Source organism: Pleurodeles waltl, chromosome 9 (genome assembly GCF_031143425.1).
Source record: "Pleurodeles waltl isolate 20211129_DDA chromosome 9, aPleWal1.hap1.20221129, whole genome shotgun sequence".
Classification (NCBI taxonomy): domain Eukaryota; kingdom Metazoa; phylum Chordata; class Amphibia; order Caudata; family Salamandridae; genus Pleurodeles; species Pleurodeles waltl.
In genome coordinates, this window is record NC_090448.1 from 153,734,807 (window position 1) to 153,749,870 (window position 15,064).

The 15,064-nt window shown below is 46.3% G+C and overlaps 1 protein-coding gene across 2 annotated transcripts in view; it reads right to left on the minus strand.

Moving 5' to 3' along the window:
- The window catches only part of TASOR (transcription activation suppressor), a 773,668-nt gene that overhangs the window by 246,930 nt on the left and 511,674 nt on the right, over positions 1–15,064 (minus strand). The window contains exon 17 of one of the 2 annotated variants that reach the window (XM_069206459.1): positions 1,466–1,525. The exons of the other annotated variant lie outside the window; for it this stretch is intronic. Within the exon in view, the coding sequence (XP_069062560.1) occupies positions 1,466–1,525 (60 nt within the window). The remainder of the gene's footprint in view (positions 1–1,465; positions 1,526–15,064) is intronic. 2 annotated transcript variants of the gene reach the window in all.

The following is a 15,064-nucleotide window of genomic DNA, read 5'->3' on the forward strand; positions in this document are numbered from 1 at the left end:
TTGATGCCCAGGGAGTATTCAAGTAGGCGAGTAATCTGTGGTTTGAAGTATCCATCAGAAACAGAGGAACAGAAACGAAAGGCCTGTGAAATTCAGCGAGGGTGGAAATAGACAGCAAAAGTGAGGAAAACGTATGTCCTTGGGCAATTTCTGTTGGACCATTACCCAACGGGTTTTGAACAAGCAGGTGAAGAGGGATAAAGGTATGTCTTTTTGAGGCATATGCAGATCTTACAGGACAGATTCAGAGAGGAACACAGTGGATATTAGAGCCACACGGTGATATAGCTCCATTCAAGATCCTGCTTATACCAAGTCACTGGGCTGTAGCAAACAATTATTTAGATTCAACTGGAACAATCATTGTGATCGTGCTGCATCTAGGTCCATATGATTAAACTAATAGACCTTTACACATTTAATTGCACAAGTGGTACGACCATTGCCATGACCAGGGCATGAAATGACTAATGGTTGGTGGCAGCTGAATGGAAGTCATTTGGTAAATGCTTTTTCTCCTGCAAACAAGGGCAGAAATTGCTTACTGGGTCTTAATATGTATAGTCTGTTAAGACTGTGAATCCATGTTGACTGAGTGTGAGTAATATTTGGAGATAAGAGAAGAGGGTTTTGAGCTCTCAGTTTGCAGTCCCCTGTATGTAGGTAGCCACTAAGGCTATAGTGTGTTTTATAAAGGTATAGGTAGTCAGAGTTGCTTTTGCCCATTCCCTGCATGTCCCTGCAGACCAAGCTGCTCCATGTAGGTGTTAATTACATGTAACGAGATACAAAAAATGCATGGTCATTCTGGTTTCCTTGAGGATTGCAGGTAACCTATAATGCCCACTGAGTTTTATATACAGGAGTCAGACGAACAACTGGACAATCAGGGGCTTTAGTACTTGCATCTCTAGCAGCTCAGGACACAGGATGTGAGGGTGGGGCAGGTAGCAATTAGTGGAGCAGTGGGCTTTCCCTTGGCCACAGACAGTTGCACACTTTGGGAGAACTCTAAAATAGAAATTCATCAGCCTTTCCTCAATTTTTTATTTGTGGTACTTGTACTCTTGGGATAGCTTCTCACAAAATAGTGTAGAAAGTATTTATATTCATTTTATATGTAAACGTTATTTTAATTTTCCCTTGTAGAACTACAAAGTGGAGCCAATTCTACATTTTCACGCACACATTATGAAGCCCACGACATACAATTTAATCTAAACCCCAAATAATTTGGGAAATAACTCAACTAAATGATTTGCATCATTAATGGCAACTCATGCCAGAGTGCACCTGGAGAGTCTGGCTGAGAGAATTCATATTGAATATTTTGTGAATAAGGGATTTAGGGTGGCTGCAAAGCCTTGACCAAGTTCTGAAATTTCAGTTTAATTTATATCAGAAGCAAACTGTTTTGGTGAAACCACTGCGACTCCAGGATCAAATGACAAAAACTCCTCCTCACCTGCTGCTTCACCATCTCTAAGGTTTCCATAATGATCCTCAGGAACACGTCCATCCCCTCCTGAGGGAGAGTATCAGTTAGCAATTGTGGTTCTTTCACCAAATACTTTATATTTTAATGGCAGAGCAATAAGCATTACACAGTTCTCAGTAAGATTTCTAAAGCTCTGCTATATTTAATATTAGAGGTCTGAAGATTGATGAGGATTTATCTCCTTAATCTAAGAAGAAAGGTGCCAACCCACAATTTTCAGAAACGCTCCTAATCTCTTCTGTACTCAAGATATATATATATATATATATATATATATATATATATATATATACCTAAGGAATTTATAAGGCAATAGCAGCATAAAGAAATGATAAATTCCGAGAACATTAAAGCATAATAAGATTAATGCCAAACTCTAAATCGGGCCCTAAGTGTGTTCTTTTACTAAGCTAATGAATGTTGCTGTAAAATATGTGCGCCACCTCTTCAGCAATCATAGCAATTGTTGCAAGTTTATTGTATCTTATTACCAGTTTTGAAATTGTGTTGTGATACCTAAACAGTAGAGAATTGTTGGGTTGAACACTCAAAGGAAAAAAGAACACTTTCTAACGAGGAATGTATTTTTAGAGCCTGCATGTAAAAAACGAAAAGATAATAGGGAGACCCTTCATTCTGGCTGTCATTCCTTGCCCAGCATTGTAGTAAGGACTGCTTGTTCGCTTTTCCCCTGTATCAAGCCTCCAACGGATAGTCCAGCTACTGCACCACCTTCAGGACTGCCCTCAACCAGTACCACTGCCTCCTGAAAGAAACCAAGAAGAGCGCAATAGCAGACCGCATCAAAACCACTATTGAGAAGGAGTACCCCAATCCCGCAGCCACAGAGAACGACATAATTCCCTTCCAGGAACTGTGCGACAACCTCACAAACAGGATCAACCAGCTCATATGCACAAACAGGAACCCCAAACATCTTCTCACCCACTAGGAAGTCCTCAACACGCAAGACACTATCTCCATCATGAACTCCATACATTTGTAAGCATCCACAGATCCTTGCCCCACCCCATCGTTAACCTCAGAAGCAAGACAATCTGGTGACAAACTCAGGAAGGTCTTGAATACCTCCATCAGTGCAGTTTCCTTTCTGGAGGTCAGGAAACACAGTGAAGTGAGACAACTGCTGAAAAAAACATCAGCCAACCAAGCCGAATTGAAGAACCTCCGGTCCACCTCTCTGCTCTCCTAACCAGCAAAAATCCTTGAGAAAGCGATCAACCAGCAACTCACCCAACACCAAGAAAACCACAACCTCCTGGACACCTCCCAATCTGAATTTCAAGCTAACCACAGCACCAAGACAACCCTGATCGCAGCCACAGATGACATCAGAGCCCTCCTGGACCGTAGGGAAAAAGCAGCCCTAATCCTCCTGGACCTGTCCGCCGCGTTTGACACTCTCTCCCACCATATCCTGATCAACAGACTCCACCCATCGGGAATCAAGAAAAAGCCTTCAAATGGATCAACTCATACCTCACCAGCAGCAACCAAAAGATTAGTCTCCCACTGTTCACCTCAGAGCCCAAGAAGATCGTCTGTGGAGTCCCCCAGGGATTGTCCCTCAGCCCGACCCTCCTCAGCACCTACATGACCCCCTGGCTGTCACTGTAAGATCACACAGACTCAACATCATATCCTATGCCAACAACACACAAATCGTCCTCTCACTGTCCGAAGATCCAACCATCACAAAAGCTAACTTCCACAGATGCACGATGAACGTAGCAGTGAAGGACAACAGCCTCAAACTCAGCACCGAAAAACAGAAGTCTTCACCTTTGGGAACAACACTTGGCCATTGACTGAACATGGTGACCCCCTGAGCTTGGCACACCCCCAACCCCAACAGACCACACCCACAACCTCAGCATCATCCTGGATAGCAAGCTATCCAAGAAGAAACAAGTCAATGCAGTCTCATCCCCCTGCTTCCACACCCTTCGCATTCTCTGCAATATCTTCACGTGGCTCCCAGCAGACACCAGAAGGAGCATCACGCATACCCTCAACACCAGCAGACTGGACTACGGAAACACCCTACATGTAGAAATCATGGTAAGCCTCCTAAAGAGACTTCAGACAATACATAACTCAGCCGCAAGACTCGTAATCCACCTTCCCAGAAGGACCCATATCACACCCCAACTCAAAGAACTACACTGGCTCCCGATTCAGGAGAGATGCAAGTTCAAGGTGCTGACCTACTCCTATAAGGCCCTGCATAACGAAGGACCAGCATATATCAACAAATGCCTGACCTTCCACCAACCAATCAGACACCTCTGATCAGCTTCCCTCTCCCTCGTAGACATCCCACAGAGCCATCGAGCCAACACCAGAGGACGTTCCTTCTAACACCTGGCAACCAAGGCTTGGAACAAGCTCCCTCTGGACCTCAGCACTGTCCAACTCACTGCAGTTATCACTGATATGCTCAACAAGGACAGGGCTAAGTAGCTGCAAGAATGTAACACTGTTGCTGTAGATAGCATAATATAATATTCAAGTGAGCCATGTTGTCAAGGACAAATGTCTTTATAATATAGGGCAACATACAAGGGAAATATATAAACACACATCTTTATTGCACAAAGCTCTCTAAACGGTTCATTCTACTTAGGGTTTGCAACTGGGCAGAGATAAGGTGTTAAGCCCTAAGCCTGGGGGACATAAAAATTGTAAAGTGCAAGACAGGTGATATGGAACTCCTTTCTATCCAACTAGTACTGACCACAGGCTCCAGTTCTGTGGCTCTAATACAATATCTAGATTTTGCAGCCATTTTTTCCCTCAGGGGTTTATGTCTTTTTAAAGTCTATATAATATATGCAAAGTAAAATGGTGCTTCTGTGTCTGAACTTTCATTTCCATTTCCACAGACCAACTACATTATGACACTGCTATTGGGTGAAGACCAAAAAATGATAAACTTTGTTAAAATTATTTAATAGGAATGCATGACCAGGTTTGATCGTAAACCATTCCCTTCACCCCGATGCTCTTTCTCAGTCTTTAGATGCTTCAGTCACATGATGTGAGAAGCTGTCTGATTTGTCTGAGCGTAAGATCACTGGTATTGTTGATCATCTTAGGAAATTTGCCACTGATTGTAACTCTGATATCAACAACAATGAGATGTTACCAAAGTCCGTATTAAATCCCTGATTAATCATCTTCGGGAGTCTGCCACGTTTCTTTAGAAGTATCGGAACAGGCCATCCATGAGTGTAATTATGCCTAACCAGATGACATCTGACCCCCTCAAATTCTGGCCACCAGCCTGAAGGTTACCAGTCCTTTCCTGAACAATCCATTCAATAGCTCAATTCAATCTAGTACCGCACCTACCTGCTATAAACAGGCCAGTTTAGTGCCTCTTTCAAAAAGCCCTTGTCGGATAGATCTGTAGAGCAATTTCAGGCTCATCTCATTGTTAACAGCCCTGTCGGAGAAACTTATTAGTGGGCAGCATTCCAAAGTTTTGGAACAAGGTCAGTCTTTGCATCAATCCCAGTCAGGCTGCTGCCCTCCTTTTACTTCCGAATCAGCTCTAGTTGAGGGAACTAATTCCATCAATCTGGCTGTGGATCAAGGGACACAGAATGAGTTGATATTACTCAATCTGTCAACGGCCTTCGATATGGTGTCCCACTCTATGCTTCTCCAGGGAGCCAGTGGCTTCCCGCAGGCATGGATTAGCTCCTTTCTTGCTGACAGAAGTCATTCTGTTTGGGTGGCACCATTAGCACCTGACCCTTAACAGATGAAGTTTGGGGTCCCACAGGGCTCCGCCAAGCCAACCCTTGTAATATCTGCATGACCCCTCTGGCCTCACTTGTGGAGTCTTTTGGGTTTTTGATAGTGTCAGATGCTGGTGACACACAGCTTCTCCTCACTATGGATAACAGCTCAATTTACCAAACGCTTTAGGATGTTTAAGAACTGTCTGATTGCTGTCTTTCAGTGGATGCAGTTTAGCAATTTACAAAGCAATGCTAGCAAAACATATTCTGCAACTCAGCTCACCTCCTACTATTTAGGATAGGAAACGCTGGCCAAGTTATCTATCTCCAGCAACAGTAGTTCGTAATTTAGGAGTCAAGGTCAGAAAATAAGTTACTTACCTGTAACTATAGTTCTCCAGTATTGGAATCTTTCATAGATTCACATGCTTGAATCATTTCCTATCGTCAAGATGGGAGTCCCTGGTACCTTAGAAAAGACAATGTCCCCAAACACAACAACAATAACATATAGCTCTACTTTTAGTAATCTATTCGAGTCCTTATGTAAAAAAAAGGACCAAACTGCAGCATTAACCAATCAGATAGCTCCAGTACCTCAGATTTTCTAAGCACTAGTGCGTATTGTAACAGTTGATCGAGAAAGTTAAAAAGGTGAGCTTCCCCTGCGAGGTGGGTGGGTCGCATGTGAATCTATGAAAGATTCCAATACAGGAGAACTATAGTTACAGGTAAGTAACTTAGGGCCAGATGTAGGTAGCCTTTTGCACGTCGCAAACTGCGAAAAACGCAGTTTGCGACGTGCAAAAGGCCAAACGCGACGCACAACCGCAAATTGCGAGTCGGTACCGACTCACAAATTGAGGCTGCGACTTGCAAATAGGAAGGGGTGTTCCCTTCCTATTTGCGACCGCATCGCCATGCTGAGTTGCTTTGTGACCGCGAATGCGGTCGCAAACCAACTCGCAGTTACCATCCACTTGAAGTGGGTGGTAACTCATTCGCAAAAGGGAAGGGGTCCCCATGGGACCCCTTCCCCTTTGTGAATGCCAAAAAAAAGTATTTTTTCAGAGCAGGCAGTGGTCCTATGGACCAAATGGTCCAAATGACTGACTTCACAGGAGACCTCAACCTGCATCGTGATCAGTGTCAACTCACGCTCGTTGCGGACCATAGTTTGGTTTCATACTCTTTGATAGCCTTGAGTATATGAGACACCATTAGTCATGACCCTAATTTGTGCTTTGACCCCATGAATCACAGAGAAATCATGAGGGTCTGATGTGGACATATGTCTATTTCCGGCATGACAGGGTTTCACGCCTGATTTTCTTGGTGTTGAGATTTTCCTAGCACTTCACTTAATTCTTTTGAGGAGGAGAAAAAATACTGAAGGGAAGCAGCTAGTTTTGGATTCATGTTGAAGGGAGCACAAAAAGGAGAACTGATATCAGTGCAATCAGAAGGGTGCTGTAAAGCTCAGGAAAGTTATGGATAGGCATCAGAGCTGTAAATAGCCCCAATATGACACCAGGGGATATTCAGCACGTGAGGAATCGACATAAAAGGAATCTGCAAGTAAAAGTATTCATCAAAAAGAATACTTCAGTTCAACCAATGTGGAAGGTGAGGCCTGTTTAGTATCAAGTACGTGCCACCCCACCTCATCCATAGCGCATTTTCAAAAACAGCTTGCTTAGAAAAACTAAGTATAGAGAAACAAAGTATATGGAGACTTCACCTGCATTGCCTGAAGGTCAACTTTAACTACAACAAAAATTGTCGTTAATGTAAGAAGTGGCAAAGAACACAAATATATTGTTCCAAAATGCGATCTCATTACACAACGCAGTACCTGTTTTAAATTCTGTGATGGCATTATGAAAGGCAACAGAGGAAAAAGTCCCAATCACTTAGAAAAATGAGCTTATAATGATATTTAAAAAGGCAATTGACGGAGGAAAACAAAGCAATGCTGAGATTACTGCTAAATAAACTTTGACCATTCCTATGTTAAGTCTGTCTTTGACCAGGGCTAAAGCAAACTGAAATACAGCACTCACTCCTGGCACATGACGCCTGAAAGGCTGCACGTTTCAGCGAAAAAACTTCCATCCCTGTTGCAAGAAGAAATCCTTTAGGGATGAGTTTCAACAAATTTGCACACTAAATTCTTTTTGAAGTATGTAGTAATACAAGACTTACTTCTTCCTTGTTCAACTTGGTCTACTGGGGAATCTTGTAAAAAAACAAGTTACTAACTTTTGGTAATGCCCCTTATGGTAGAAACATTACCGTAATGGATTCCTTACCTTTCGAATGTTCCCTAGGTGCCAGACTGGATCTGGAAAGTTTTTTGCAGTATCACAAGTTGATGCCTTGCAGCTCCGCACAGATACTGTTTTGCTCCAGAAATGGCATGGAGAGCCTACGTAAGTGTCACTCCCACGCAATGATGTCAGTTGCTTTCAAGACTGTCTGCACCCCCAGATTCAGAGCCCCAAAAGCAAACTGATGTGACAAGCGTGCAGATTCCTTGACCTGGCATATTAATAATGGACAGTCAAATCACAGAATGGGGGCGTTGAAAGGGTCTCTGAGGAATCCGTGGCTAGAGTCTACCAGAAAGAGCATTACATTGGTAAGTAATGTATTCTTATGATAGAGACATATAGCTGCAGATTTCTCATCTTCTGAATAGATATCAAAGCAGGAAAACCGGCACCGGCACTGCATCAATAATGTGATACAATCGGTGTATATTGTAGTGTGCAGCTCTCTGAGGTATGAAACCACATTGGTCTGGGTGTACAAGTATTCCTAAAATCAGAAGCAGTCTGTTGGCAAGAATCCTGCTCAGTATCTTAAACTCAATGTTCAACACTGATAGTAGCCAGTATGAGCTTTCTTTAAGTGGATCACTACCTCGTTTGGGCAACACTACTATGAGGGCCTCACACAGGGAGCTAGGTAGTTCACTCCGGCGATGTGCACCGTTATACATTTCCAGCAGATGAGGAGCTAGGCTAGTCCGATAAATGGCATAGTAGTCCACCGGAAACCCATCTGTGCCGTTTTTTTTTTTTGCCACCAGCCATGTGACAGATCACTGTGTTGATCTCTATTTGAACAGGTTGCTCCAGGTCCAATATTTGGAGTGGAGTCAATCCAGGGAGTGTTAAATCCTCTAGGAATGCTCGGAGTCGCTCTGGGTCAAGTTCAGGAGATAGAGAGTACAATGCCTCATAGTAACAGGTGAAGACTTTGTTAATTCCTCATTGAGTGTTTATGACTTGGGTTGTGTCAGGCTGTATTGTTCAGATAATGGTTTAACGTGTTTCCTATCTCATAAGCCACACCAGTATACGTTCCGTTTTTTCACCCTCCATGTGCTGCACAGCAAGATGAGACTTATAGTCTAACTCGCAAAGGTGTTTCAGGGCATCACAATACTGGTGTTAAGTGGCAAGCAGGAGGGGTCGTGCCTCTGCTCTAAGTCTCCATGTCGGTATTGGGGTCTTATCTCTACCCCATTGAAACGTAAATTTAAGGGGATTATGATCCAATAAAGTCCTGCCCCGGAATTCAGAACTCTGCATGAAGTTCCAACAGTCTGTAGGGCAAAAAAAATAATTCTAGACATGTATGTCCCTGGTGCACAGTAGGAGTACTCCCTTTCCCCAGGATGGCCCAAGTGTCGGACATCATGAAGATTCAATGCTCTTGACCAAAGCTGGAACTGTTGAGTGGCATGTATGCCGGGGGTACTGGGAGAGGAGGTATCTATCGGTCCAGGTCCGTGTCCAGCATACAATTAGAATCCCCTCCCCAGATTCCGGGGGCTTGTGGATTATATAAAAGGGTAGGTGAAGGCGAATTCAGGAACGTGCTTTGAGCCAAATTGGTGGTGTATAATGAAATTAGTGTTAAGGGGCAACCATCCAGCGTGCCCTGTAGTAGGTCATAATGACCTTCCGTGTCAATCTGGGTCTTTAGTTTAATAAAGGGAACCTCTGGGGCAACCCAAATTAGGATTCCCCTGGCTCTGCCGAATAACCTATCCCCTATATCTGCACACTCCATTGTTTATTCAGCCTACTAAGTTCTCCGGATGTGAAGCGGATTTCCTGAAGACATGCAAAATGTACATGTCACTTCCTAGGAAAGAATATAACCTGTGTCCCTTTGCAGGGGTTGCCATACCCCAAATGTTCCAAGTTAAAGCGGTATACACAGTAGCCAAATTAGTCATATGTGAACCATCAGGCACTTTCGAGAAACCTTAGAGGATTCTGAGGTACCAGCGTCCGAGCCAGAGTCTGATAAGTGAGATTGCAGTGTCTGAGGAGAGGAGTGCCAAGTCAGCTATGATGTTTTGATTACTGCCTTGGCCTGTTCCGCAGTTACCCGAGCCTGAGAAGGTCTAGTCGTGGAGGCTTTATGCTTGTGCCGCAGTGTGTGAGGTGTCAGCAAGGCGTCCCCCGAAGGCAGATCCAGCAAACAAGTCCACATGTCTTCTGGACTAGAAAATACATGAACCATTTCGCCATCAGTCACATGAAGCTTAGCTGAAAATAAGAGTGCATATTTATAGCTTAAGTTTCTGAGGCGTTTCTTGACCATGCTGTAGAAGCTGGTAGTGTCTGTTTTTCTGCCGTGAAGTCTGGGTAGCTGGTAATCACAGTATCTTTAAACTGCCACGAGCCTTTCAAGTTTAACAACTGAAGTACTGGATAGCGGTCTCGAAAATCAAGAAGCTGTGCGATGATGAGTTGCTGCGGAGCACCCGGATTTGGTGGTTGCCTTGAATCCAGTGAGCTCATTCAACAGAAAAGACCTTGGTGGGTTCGCCTGATAGCACAGTATTTATCAGGCAGTTTGACAGAGCTCCACACTGGGGCCCTCCACTCGATCTGGGAATCCCAGCAGTCTGATATTGTTGATCCCTTAGGCATCCTCCACCCTCTTGTGCAGTGAGGCCACGTCCGTCTGGAGGTGTTGCATCTGTGATTGGAGTTCCTGCACAGTTAGGTCAAGAGAAGTGAGGGAGAATTCTGTAGTTTCTATCCGTTCTGTAAGGCTGCAACGATCAGCACCCAGTAGATTTACAGCAATAGAAATGGTGTCTAACCTGGAGTCCCGGGAGTTTTGGTTTCTGAAATAACCTGGAGGATCCTGTCGAACTGGGCCAAATGAGTCAGGAGAGTGGTTTAGAAGGGCCTTAAGGTCTCAGTGGTTCGATCTGGTAGGTCAACGTGCGTGTAATCCTATGGTAAGGACTTGGTAGATCAAGACTTTCCCATCATGGCAGGACAGTAGGGAACCAGGCCACAGGCTGTGGGTCCAAAAGTGTCTTCGGATGCACCAGCAACACACGGGGCTACGAGACAAACAGGTAGTCTGTAACAAATGGAGTGAGTCCGAGATGCCCTGGGAGTGGGACTGAAGTACCAGGTAAGACAGAGGGAGCATGTTAATATTGTGAGCAAGTGACACTGGATGGGAGAGTTCCATGTAGAATTCCTCTAAACAGAAGGGACAGTTCATTAACGTAAGTGCCCAGGCATGCTGTTACATCCAGATTCACAAAGGTTGTCTTGCAAGACAGGAGGTCCACAACCAGGGCAAAAAGAAGCTGAGACTTAGGAGGAGCTAGAACTTTCTTTAGCAAAGCACTGCTATGTAGGCAACAAACACTGTGAAAGTAATGCATGATCGTATATCAGGCAAGTGCTGGGAGTCCCTGAAAGAAAAGCAGATGGTGCGAGACTGCAGTTCCAGACTCTAATGTGGGTTCACAGCACAGGGCCGTTATTAAGGGTGGGTTCCTTCTTTGGTCTCACCTGCCCACCTGTCCAATCTCCTCACAGGGGGGCCAAGGGCAAAGTAGCACCATCCAGCGCAGGTATGTGACTCGATACTCCTATGGGCACTGTAATCGTGTCTCAGGAATCCCATCTTCTAGCAACTTTAGGCCCCTACCAGGAGCTATGCACGGTCTGCTGGCAAGTACACCCCTCGCCCGGTCCTCTCCCGGATACCAGCTTGCGCCAGGGAACCTCTCCGCACCGCCGTCCTGGGTCGTGGCACGCTGTAATCTTTCTTGTCGTGGTGCAGGTTCCTCTCGATTGCACAATCAAGTCCCCCTGGGTCCAATGCACGCTGTTGGGTCCTCCCGCGCCAGCCAGGACAGTGAACCTACTATGCATGCCGCTGTGTTCACTGGTGGTCTCTTCCTCCGGTGCAGGCCGGCCCCACCTCGGCTGCGGGCCAGGCCCCATGCTGCTCCAGAGTGCTCCCACCCATCCGGGGGCAGATCTCCAGCACCAGGTCAGGTGTCACAGGTTCCACTGGCCAACCAGTGCGTCTCCGCAGGTTAGGCTCCCCCATCACCCGGGTGTCACCAGCTTAGGCACAGCCACTACAGCGGTTAGCGAGGGCCACCTGGTTGAAAGGGCATGCCAGTCTCACCAGGTCATTCAGCGGCTTGCTCTGGCTATTTCAAAGTAGCCAGCAGCTATGCAAAGCACTCCCTCCACAGCTATCGGGAGGACAGGGGGACCTATGCCCCCACAGGGCTCCTGACGTGCATTATAAATGCAGGATTAATCACAGGCCTGCCCGGAGCACTCCCCTACACGTCTGGTCCAGTCGCCACCTTGGCTCTGCCCCTGGCTGAAAGATAACCCTTAAACTGTGCCCAGAAAAGAGTCCTACTGGGCCAAAGAAAGAATGAATAATAGGACCTGAGAAAGAGGAACAGATAAGGGAATCAATGCTTTTTCATACATTCCATGACACAATCTTTCCCCAGCAGCAGGCACATAGTGAGTTGATGAAGGGATGCTTGGCTACAAGAATAACATACTCTGGGAGGAAGGTCGAAGGCTATCGCATGTTGGTGCTCAATCTCCATGCATGAAGGAGGGTGTGCAGGTTCAGGTGAAGAACCCTCCTCTGTTGCTGCCTCCTCGGCAGACAGAACTTGAGAGAGCGTGAGCATTTTGATTTTCTCCTGTCTGAGGAAGAGAGGGTGCAGGTTTAGTATAGGACAAAGACCCATGTCCTTCTTGGACACCAAAAAGAAGCGGGAATAGCAACCCCAACCTACTTCTGATGCCAGCATCCTCTCTACAGCTCCCTTGGCCAACAGAGCCAACAGTTCCTGGTGGGGTATGGAAAGGTGGTCCTGCGTCAACTGATCCTAACTGGGTGGCATGGGTGGAGGGGCGCCATGAAGGGGTTTGAGTAGCACCTTTGTACAATATGTAGTACCCAACAGTCTGATGTTACTGACATCGAGTGAGGCAGGTGATAGTGTATCCTGCACCCCAATGGATGCCCATAATGATAGGAGGACAAACTAAAGGGGTTGTATGGCTGCTGGAGGAGTGGTAGAAGGGCCCGACCTCTGGCTACCAGACCCATGAGGTCTGTGAGAATCATGTCCTCGGACACGAAAAGCATGGAAGCTTGCTGGTCATGGTGGCTGGAAGGTAATGCTGTATTTGGAAATCCCTTCCAAGGCCATGAGAGGGGCGAAAGGTGGACTAGGGGAGGGTAGGGACCATAGAGAGGCCTAAGACCTGGAGTCCTTAAATTGTTCTAACACTGAGTCTGCCTTGCCTACGCAGAGACGGGAGCCATCAAAGGGCATGTCCAAAAGAGGTGCCTGGACATCCCCGGAAAAGCCAGTATTCCTCAGCTATGCACAGTGCCAAAGGCCCACCAATGAAGAAATCGCTCTGCCCAGTGAGTTGGTTGTGTCCAGATGACAACGAATGGCGAACTTTGCCCCTTCTCTCCCGTCATCAGTAGCCTGACAGAGTACGGTTCGGGCCTCCTGCGAGGCAACTGGCAGGACTTGTGCAACCAAGTCCCAGAATGTGTGGGAGTAACAGCCCAAAAGACTTGCGGTGTTTCCAGACCACAGTGCTAGGCTGCCGGAAGAGAACATTCTCTTTCCAAAGGTGTCCAGCCTCTTGCATTACCTATACAGTGGAGTAGATAGGAATGCGCTAAGGTTAATTCTGAAGGGGGAAGCCTGTACCACCAAGATTCGTGGAGCATCGGGAGAGAAAACTGGGGTCCCCTGAAGCGGGGCAGTGGGCAATCGTCCTTGGACCAGGCCTTGCAAAGATTATGGTGAGGGCTTCATTCAGGGGGTGCAAGAGTTCAAAGAAGGTAGTTTTCAGTTGAAGCATCTCCGTCACGATGTCAGTTGTGACTGCCACTGAGGGCAGCTGAGGGTATAAGACCTCACACCACCATAGCAAAAGAGGCTCCCTCCTCTGCAGGAGGGGAGACCAAGCCAGTGTCAGTCAAGGTGCTGAAACCACTGACATCCTACAGATCCTAATAGATGCCCTCAATACTATCCAAAAGGTGGCAATATTTATCAGGGTCACCATACCCTTCCCATTCATCTCCTGTACCAGACCTGTCATAGACAAAAGATGCTTGCTCCAACCCGGAAGCATGGCATGGCTCCGGATGGTGCCAGAACTGGTGTTGTGACACGCTGGTCCTGCTCCATGTCAGAGTTGAGGACGATGGGGATGGCAGTGTTGATGGTATTGTGGGCAACGGGCATGGGAGCTAATGCTGGAGGTGGTTTCGGTCTTCCTGGGAGCGCCACTCTGGATCCAGCACTGGAATCATTGGGCCCAACTGGCACCGAAGTCTCTAACTGAAGTGATGGCCACAACAAAACCAGTTTCAAAACTCAACTGGCATGAGTGATGGAGTTCACATGAAGAGCTCATGAGAGAGTCAAAAGTAAGTTTGCATCCCACTGGGGCATCACAAATGGTGTAAAATAAAACTGCAAATGACAATTGTAGATTTAGATAAAGACTGGCTAAGAAGGCAAATAAATGCTAAACTAGCAGCAATGGAACCTTTAGCATGCCCACCTCAAAACCCTGCTGACAGTGAAAGAGCATAGTGCAGAATACCTGACAGATGTACCGTCAGAGGATCCAAGTTATGCTCTCTATACCACAGAATAAAGACATTTCTTCTTCCCCAGTTGCTATAGTTTGAGGAGGGGGAACAAACTCCCACTAGGACGCCAACCTCCTCTGATGGCAGATAAAAGGAACTCAAGTTCCTTCAATCCCTAGACAGGAAGGTGTAGGCTTTGGAGGTTGTGGTGCAGACCCTGATCTTCCAACTGTGAGAAGAGGTCTACCCTGAGGGACAGCTGAGCAGAGGACAGTGTGTCTCGAGAGGTCTGCATACCACACCCTTGTTGGCTAGTTAGGGGCAATCAGAACGGTGGGAAATCATGCAGATCGTCTGCACGTGCTCAAGCTCAGAGTCTCAGAGCATCTGGGCAGAGAAGAGAAAACCACTTGCTTGTTGATATGTCACACTGCGGCTGTGATGTCTGTTAAGATCGTCCACAAAGAGTATGCAGGAAGGTCTTCATGGCCAGGCAAATTGCCCACAGTTTGAGGATGATGATGTCCAGGATCTGCTCTTTGTTGGAATGATCTCCAGTTGCTTCAGGTGAGCAAAGCTGATATATGCGTGGAGGCCTGTGCTGAAGGGAGAAAGAAGGGCAATCCTTATGTAAGGTGCTCCTCTAATGACCACCAGCCCATGTTGAGTCTAGTACTGCTCCTACGAAAAAGGATGTTCTCAGAGGGCTCTTGGAGAGACCAGGGACTGTTGATGAAAAAGCCCAAACTGAACAACCAGGATCTTGTTGCTCGTAGGTGGTGTGACAGCATCACTTGAGCAGACAATCGTCGAGGAAGGGGAACATTTGAACCCTGATCTACGAAGACGT